This window comes from Nicotiana tabacum, chromosome 17, assembly GCF_000715075.1.
Source record: "Nicotiana tabacum cultivar K326 chromosome 17, ASM71507v2, whole genome shotgun sequence".
NCBI lineage: Eukaryota > Viridiplantae > Streptophyta > Magnoliopsida > Solanales > Solanaceae > Nicotiana > Nicotiana tabacum.
Window position 1 is genome coordinate 115,333,905 of NC_134096.1, and position 9,046 is coordinate 115,342,950.

Consider the following 9,046-nt stretch of genomic DNA (forward strand, 5'->3'; position numbering starts at 1 on the left):
TGAGGATCTTGAACCTCAATCCGTTGGAGAATGTCGACAAAGACGTGATTGGCCAAAATGGTAAGAAGCAATCCAATCTGAGTTGGATTCACTTGCGAAACGTGAAGTTTTTGGGTCTGTAGTCGAAACACCTAATTATGTTAAACTCGTTGGCTATAAATGGGTCTTTGTACGTAAAAGGAATGAGAAAAATGAGGTACAAAGATATAAGGCACGTCTTGTTGCACAAGAATTTTCACAAAGGCATGGTGTCGATTATGAAGAGACGTATTCTCCTGTTGTGGATGCTATAACGTTCCATTATCTCATTAGTCTTGCTGTCCATGAAAAGCTTGACATGCATTTAATGGATGTGGTTACAGCCTACCTTTACGGCTCACTTGATAATGAGATATACATGAAAAATCCTGATGGATTTAAAATGCCTGACGCACATAATTCAAAGTCCAGGGAAATATTTTCAATCAAATTGCAAAGAGCTTTATATGGTCTAAAGCAATCAGGAAGAATGTGGTATAACCACCTTAGTGAATATTTATTAAAGGAAGGTTATATAAATGATGCCATTTGTCCATGTGTTTTTATAAAGAAAACAACATCGGAGTTTGTTGTACTTGCCGTATATGTTGATGACATAAACTTTATTAGAACTCCTACAGAACTCCAAAAGGCAATTGATTATTTAAAAAAGGAATTCAAGATGAAAGATCTCGGAAAGACAAAATTATATCTCGGTTTACAAATTGAACATTTGGTAAACATGATTTTTGTTCATCAATCTGCCTACATAGAAAAGGTATTGAAACGGTTTTACATGGATGGAGCACATCCATTAAGTACTCCGATGGTTATTCGATCACTTGATGTGAATAAGGACCCGTTCCGACCTCAAGAAAAGAATGAAGAGCTTCTTGGTCCTGAAGTACCGTATCTTAGTGCAATTGGTGCACTAATGTATCTTGCTAACACTACAAGGCCTGACATAACTTTTTCAGTTAATGTCTTAGCAAGATATAGCTCTGTTCCTACAAGGAGACATTGGAATGGAATCAAACACATATTGCGGTATCTAAAAGGGACTACCGATATGGGTTTATTTTATGGCAATGATTGCAGTCCCGATCTTGTTGGTTATGCCAATGATGGATATTTATCTGACCCACATAAGGCTCGATCTCAAACATGCTATGTGTTTACATGTGGAGGCACTGCAATATCTTGGCGATCGACTAAGCAATCAATCGTGGCTACTTCATCTAATCATGCTGAGATAATTTCTATTCATGAAGCAAGTTGAGAATGTATATGGTTGAGGTCTGTAATACACCTAATTCGAGACAAATGTGGTTTGAAGTGTGACAAACTACCCACAATTTTGTATGAAGACAATGCAGTATGCATAGCTCAATTGAAGGGAGGATTCATAAAAGGAGATAGAACAAAACACATTTCACCAAAGTTATTTTTCACACATGATCTTCAAAAGAATGGTGATATCAGTGTGCAACAGATCCGTTCAAGTGATAATATGGCTGATTTGTTCACCAAATCTCTACCGACGTCAACCTTCAAGAAACTAATATACAAGATTGGGATGCGAAGACTCAAGGATGTGAATTGATGCTCTCATCAGGGGGAGTTAATACGTGGTGTACTCTTTTTTTCCTTACAAGGTTTTGTCCCACTGGGTTTTCCTTGCAAGGTTTTTAATGAGGCAACCAAAAAGCGTATTCCTAAACATGTGTACTCTTTTTCCTTCACTAGGATTTTTTTTTTCTAATAAGATTTTAACGAGACACATTATCTATGGACATCCAAGGGGGAGTGTTATAAAAAATATCAAATTATGGTGGATGTCTACTCTTCCTCCATGATCTTCATCTCAAATGCTTAATGACATATTCAATGACATATTTTCTATGTTTAATGACATATTCAATGACATATTTTCTTCACTTTTCATGACTATATAAATGCCTTGTAATGGATAGAAAAATACACACAATTGAAGAAGAAATAATAATTTCTCATCTCTTTCTCTCTATATCTCTTAGTTTATTTTTTCTTGTTCTATATTGTTATTTTAAGATATATTTCATAACATAAACAAAATATTTGCTCACTATTTCAAGGGGCTATATCGAACTTTACTTATTCATTAGGGACCTGTCTTTAAAAGTTATATAAGCCTCTTTTAGAACTAGGGTTTTATCATTGTCTTTATTCTTCTACTCTCTGCTTCAATTTCTTCATACTCCTCACAAAACCGCCGGAAAGTTGATAAGTTCTTATCATATTCAACAATGGTAGGTTTTGAACTTGGCTCCGTTCCATTCAATGCCGACGGATGGGGTCCACCAGATTCCTCCATCTCCGTACCAAACCAAATCTCTAACGCCCCCTTCGCTCCTTTCTCCCGCTCCGACAAGCTTGGTCGTATTGCCGACTGGACTCGGTCTCTTTCAAACCGACCCGGATCCAACTCCAAGCAAAACCCTACTGATTCCGCCTTCGACTTCTCCGGAGACGATTCATTCGCTACCCTCGCCGCCGACGAAGACTCCTCCTTCCGCCTCGTCGACACTGCCGCCAAATCCCATCACCACGGGCAACACCGCCCGAAATTCAATCCTAGGTGGCGGTTCAACCCTCACCACAACCGCTCTCAGCTTCCCCAGCGCCGCGACGAGGAAGTCGAGGCCCGAAAACGTGAGCAGGAGAAAGAAAGAGCTCGAAGGGACAGGCTGTACAATCTCAACCGTTCGGGAACAAACGCTGGCCAGAGAAGAGAATCTGCTGTGTTCAAATCATCAGTTGATATTCAACCTGAATGGAACATGCTCGATCAGATCCCGTTTTCGACTTTCTCGAAGCTTTCCTTCTCCGTTCCGGAGCCTGAGGATTTGCTGATCTGCGGTAGCCTTGAGTTTTACGACAGGTCCTACGATCGCATTACCCCGAAGAACGAACGTCGTCTGGAGAGGTTCAAGAACAGGAATTTCTTCAAAGTTACTACTACGGATGATCCTGTTATCCGGCGTTTGGCTAATGAGGATAAAGCTACTGTTTTCGCCACGGATACGATTTTGTCTACTTTAATGTGTGCTCCTAGGTCTGTTTACTCGTGGGATATTGTAGTTCAGCGTGTTGGAAATAAGTTGTTTTTCGACAAGCGTGATGGGTCCCAGCTGGATTTGCTCTCTGTTCATGAAACTTCCCAAGAACCATTGCCTGATGTGAAGGATGACATTAATTCGGCTCATTCGTTGAGTGTTGAGGCTGCTTATATCAATCAGAATTTCTCGCAACAGGTGCTGATAAGAGATGGGAAGAAGTTGAATTATGATGAGCCTAACCCGTTTGCGACTGAAGGGGAAGAGGTGGCGTCGGTTGGTTACAGGTACAGGAGGTGGAAGTTGGATGATGATACCTTTTTGGTGGCGCGATGTGAAGTACAGAGTGTGGTGGAAGTGAACAATCAGAGATCATTCTTGACTCTGAATGCGCTGAATGAGTTTGACCCTAAGTACTCGGGGGTTGATTGGAGGCAGAAGCTCGAGACACAAAGGGGTGCTGTGTTAGCTACTGAGTTGAAGAATAACGCGAATAAGCTCGCGAAATGGACTGCACAAGCTCTGCTAGCTAATGCTGATATGATGAAATTGGGTTATGTATCAAGAGTCCATCCTAGGGATCATTTTAACCATGTAATATTAGCTGTTGTTGGATATAAGCCTAAGGACTTTGCTGCACAAATCAATTTGAACACATCAAACATGTGGGGTATTGTGAAAAGTATTGTGGACTTGTGTATGAAGTTGAATGAAGGGAAATATGTGCTTGTTAAGGACCCAACCAAGCCACAGGTTAGGATTTATGAAGTCCCTCCAGATGCATTTGAGAATGACTATGTTGAGGAGCCATTGCCAGAAGACGAACAGGTTCAGCCTCCTACAGAGGATGCGCAAGGTGCTGAGACAAATGGGGCTGCAAATGAAGTAGAGGACAAGGAAATTAGCACTGAAGCTGCATAAGGGTAATCTGATACTGCACTAGGATAATGATTCTTCCTCTCAATATTAGTTTTCTGCCGTTGAGAATTATTGCTCTTAGATAGTGTGACAGTACTTTACTTAATTATTTTCAGTTTTGCTATTCTAATACAATGATTGCTCTTGGATAATGTTGTCTCTTTTGAAGAAGGTGAGGAAAAAGTTTATCCATATATATAGAGCTCAAAGTGGATTTTTATCTTCACTCTATTGTCTCCTAAGAACCATTTGTTGTGCTAATAGCTGATTTGCTTTCAAACTTTGATATTTGCCTTTTCTTTTTCATGTATTAGCCATGATGTAGAGATGAGAACTGCTTTTCATTTATAGCTTTTAAGCCACATAGTTGCCTTTGAGGTTATGTGAACATATGCGGTTACCGATTAGTATCTTAAGGATATATTCATACTCCACTTTCCTCCCAAGAGTACGGAGTCTCTTAAAAGGAGGAAACTGAATCATATAATTTGTATATTGGATAATAGAAGACATAATAAAATTGGGAACGATGAGAAAATGAAAGTGAATTGAAACACCTTGGTGTCAAGGACACTGTAGCCTGTAGGGTTGGGTTTTTAGCGGAAAAAGGACACTTATGTCAAGCTCTTGTGTGCTTTCAGCTACTTCACTCCCTATTTAAGGAAAAAAGGAAATCCTTAGTTACAGGACTTGACAAGAAATTGCCTTATAAAGATTTTAAAAGGCTATTTGCAATAAGATGGACTTAATGCCGACATTGAGGGATTTTTAGCTATTTGTAATGCATTGTGGCTGAGGAGTTCCTAGTAAGTTGGTTGCAGTGGCCCTTGTAGGGATAGCAGCTTGGTTGTGGGTCAAGCGTTTTGGGGCTGTGTGCTGCATTTGTGTGAACCAATGTACTGCCTGTTGGTTGATGCAGTGAAAACTGGATGTGCCTGGGTGTTGTTGGCCAGAACGATGGGTGTGACAAATAGTTGTAGATGCGCTTGCCAGTTAGCATGGCCAAGGTTAGGAGGTTGTACATGACAGAGGGTGCTTATACGCTTCTTTTAGTCCGCGGCGAGTTTCGACTAATGATTCATGGGATAAATATAAAATGCAGCCCACGAGTTTTATTATGCATGTGTTGTGCTTGGATTTTTGGCATTACCTATAGAAGCTATACTGTGGCTGTTTGCCTTCATGCATATGATGTATATTTGGGCCCTACTAGGAGAGTATAGACAGAAAAAGAATGTACTTCTTGGATGCTAAAAGAGTAGCTTAATGCAAAGCTGATAATCAATGCTCTTCTCGAAGCTAGTTATGGACTTCTTGGATCTCCTTTGGTTAACCTCTTTGTGTAGGAGTCTGTGTGGATCACTTCCTCTTACAATTATACCCCCTCCCCCCCCCCCCCTTTTCCCTCACTTCAGGTTTCGTGGAATTTGATTTTGAAAGTTGTTATTGCTTGAGCCAAGAGGCTACAAGCTCTTTCACAAGGTCTGAACTGTTAACCTGTGGCTTTGCGGGAAACTTGGGGTGGTCTTGGTTTTGTATAGTTGTCAAACTACTGCACTAGTTCCCAGGTTTCTGGTTTCCGTGTCCGATTTGAATAATGAGTAATTGAGTTGTGAGTTGTTGCACTCTACGGGTGTATGAATCTTATTATGGTTGGTTTTTTAACTGTATGAGTTCTCATTTTGACTCCACCATTCTTTTGAGGGTAAACACTTGTTGCTACAATGTAATTTGGAATTTCTATAGAGTGACATTTCCTAATATAAAGTAATGAGCTACTCTATCATATTCAAGAGAACGAAATTTCATAGAAAATACTGTCAATTTTGTTTCCCTGAAGACTTACTAGTATGTTCAAGTTTGAAGATGCTGATTGTTTTTCTTGCCATCCAGGTTGTCCGGGAATAAAGTGATACTGGTTGGAACCTCTTTTAGATCTTGAGCTTTCTCTTGTCAACAGCTTTGTGTGGTGAATGTGCTCTTGTGTCTTTCCAAACAGATTAGAAACAAGGCATCTTGTTGAGAGCTTTGTACCATCTTAACGAACTTGTCCGGCTTCCTTTCTCCCACCTACTGTAGTGGTTTTGATGATTATGGACCTTTGTCAAGGCTAATTTTGTGATAGGTTTCTCTTTTAGTTGGATGTTTTTAAGAAAAGTCTTTTCATTTTATCTGGTGCTGTGGTGTAATACATCATTAACTTTTTAGCCCCCGGTTTTTGTCTGATTAGACCGGGTTTTGTCTATTAGGAACGCGGCGCATGATGTAGGCCTTAGATCCTTGCCCCAAACAAAAGCCTAATCTTTTGACAAGGGTAAAGGGGCGGACTTATTATCCACTTATTTGAATTGTGTCAGGGTTGTTTCTCGTTCATGAAAAAGAGATTATTGACCTTTTAACGGAATTGCTCTTTTAGATTTTTGTATTTAGTCATACGGTGACAAGTTGAAGGGAGGGGTGGAGGCTCGTATCTAGGGGAAAATACGAAGAGTAGTGTGCAACAATTGTTTCATGAATAAACTTCGGCCGGTTTTCATACTTTGGTTCTGGTCTTAATAATCACGTAAATCAACATATATAAAATTAAATGCCGTTTAGACAATTAGTACTAAGACAAACTACATAGTTGCGACAACCAAAATCGTGGAAGGCAACATAACAGTTAGGTGATGTGGCTGGCTAGCTTATGACGTTGCGGTGAAATTCAATGTGGCGTTTTGGCCATGTTATATGTTGAGAAACCATTCATAAGTTTAAAGAGCATTTCTTATTCGTGAATTTATAATGATTACGGTCACGGTGATCTTCCACTATTTTATGTTCTTGTAAAATTGTTGGAAATGTGTTAATCACTATGTTTGGCGGAGCTGAATATTTTCTGTCACTGGGATAAAGTCTTTCGTCTGCCTGGGCCTTGTACAGTGAACTCCCTATTGGTGGTCGTTCTGTCATCCTAAAGTGGTTCCCGCAAAACTTTTGGGAAGAGAGGTAGTCTTGTGTGTATAATGTCATGGGCGGCTTTCCAACCATGCCTCATGACCCCTTGGACGCGCCCCGTGGCGTCCTGGCCAGCTTCCCAACGCCCGTCGTCACGGTCGGCCCCGTGGTCTCGGCAATTCCAAGTGACAAGCGCGCATGTGCCTCTGTCGCCCCACCGATAGCCATCGCCAGCGCCCAACCACAGGCAGATGCCAACAGCGCCGCGCGCGCAGACAATGCCGCGCGTGCAGACCCTGATGCTAAAGACAAAGTTGCTGCCAACAGACTTGTTTCTGCTTTGTAGAAGACTAAGTCCTTTTCATTGTAAATATAGAGTAGTTTTACTGCATTTTCTTTAAGTGTGATTTTCCAGCTTTCATAGGCCTAGTGATGTAACTTTGGTCTATTTTTTTTAAGCATGATTAAGGGGGACCAAACAATCAAACTTTCAAGCAAGCAAACAATTCTCTGTACTGGTGTCTCTCCCCCCCGACACCGTGTTGTTTTTGTAATAGCTTTCATTCAATGCAATCAAGCTTTCTTTCATTCTCAATTCTCTTTTCTGTTCTCTTTCAATTGATCACGACATTGGTTTTCCCGTACGACACTGACAATCTAGTCTAGCGTACGGAGGGGACCTCAGTTGGCGGACAATAATCGCACTGACATCGGTTGCTTAGCTTTACGTCGCCCTTCCAAGGAACATCAGGAAGGTGCCGCATAACAGTTGGTATCAGAGCCAGACTCGACATCGGACGAGGGATTACATTGCAATTACCACCATTTCTGACCATGGTGAATTATGGGGATCGCATCGCGACCCTTGAGGGAACAGTTGACGCATTACGGCCCATCGTGGAAATGGTGCCTGACCTAAAGGCCAGCCTAGTGCAAAGGTTAGACGACCTGGACAGCAGACTGATCCAGGCCGAAGTTGACATAGAAAACATCAGTCGCGACTCTGAAGGAGACCGGCAAACGGCAGCCACAGAGGCAGCCGAAAGTTTTGGTAAATTTGAGGTCCTCCAACAGGAGCGCGCCGAGGATTTAGCCAACAGGGCACAAGAGGCAGACATGGTGACTCCATGCAACAAACTATAGACAACTTGACAGGCCAGCTCAACGTTGTCAATGATGCTTTACAAGGCCTGCTTCGAGGAGGTGGAAACCAAATCGGGGGTATTGTGAACCTCGCCCCTGTGGCCCAAAAACTGAAAATTCCTGAGCCAAAGCCATACAGTGGAGCTCGGAATGCCAAAGAAGTGGAAAACTTCATCTTCGACATCGAACAATACTTCGATGCCGTGGGGGCCTAGAAGAAGCTAAGAAGGTAGCAACTGCTGCCATGTATCTTCAGGGTGATGCCAAACTCTGGTGGCGGGTGAAATACGAAGCCATCAAGGCTGGTAAAGATGCACTCGAGACATGGGCAGAACTGAAGGCAGCCATACGCCTACAGTTCTTCCCCGAAAATGTTGAGTACAATGCTAGGAGAAAGCTACGGGAGCTCCGCCAGACCAAATCAGTGCGGGATTACGTGCGGGAATTCTCCGCACTCATGCTGAACATCCGCGACATGGCGGACAAAGACAAACTCTTCACCTTCCTGGAAAGGTTGAAACCTTATGCTCGTATGGAGTTGCAAAGACAAAGGGTAGACACATTACCTAAGAGAATCCAAGCAGCAGAGTGCCTTGGGGATTATCAAGTGGAAGCCCGGAAGGACATGCCTCAACAACCCGTCCGAGGAGGATACAAAGGAGGCCAGCCGAACACTGGTGGCCCCAGTAGAAGTGGAGGAGACCAGAGTGCAACCAAATCTAAGGCTCCCTCCTCAAGCAGTACTAGCGCTGCATCTAACAACAATGATCGGGGGAGGAAACCCCCCTCAGGATGCCGTCATTGCGGCGGACCACATTGGAATAATGAACGCCCACATGCACAGATGAACGCCCATCAAGCTTTTGAGGATGGGACGGATGACGATGCCGATGATGCGGACCAGACCGAACCATTTGGTGCATTCAATGCCATTG

The 9,046-nt window shown here is 42.4% G+C and overlaps 1 protein-coding gene across 1 annotated transcript; it reads left to right on the top strand.

Moving 5' to 3' along the window:
- Window positions 1-2,206: 2,206 nt before the first annotated feature.
- Window positions 2,207-6,384, top strand: LOC107806301 (eukaryotic translation initiation factor 3 subunit D). The gene is made up of 2 exons (XM_016630432.2): window positions 2,207-4,036; window positions 5,925-6,384. The coding sequence occupies exon 1, from the start codon at window positions 2,304-2,306 to the stop codon at window positions 4,032-4,034; it is 1,731 nt and encodes a 576-aa protein (XP_016485918.2). The 5' UTR covers window positions 2,207-2,303; the 3' UTR covers window positions 4,035-4,036; window positions 5,925-6,384.
- The last annotated feature ends 2,662 nt before the right edge of the window (window positions 6,385-9,046 follow it).

Excerpts from the sequence above, each read along its gene's own strand:
- LOC107806301 (XM_016630432.2), top strand. The coding sequence starts at position 2,304 with ATGGTAGGTTTTGAACTTGGCTCCGTTCCATTCAATGCCGACGGATGG.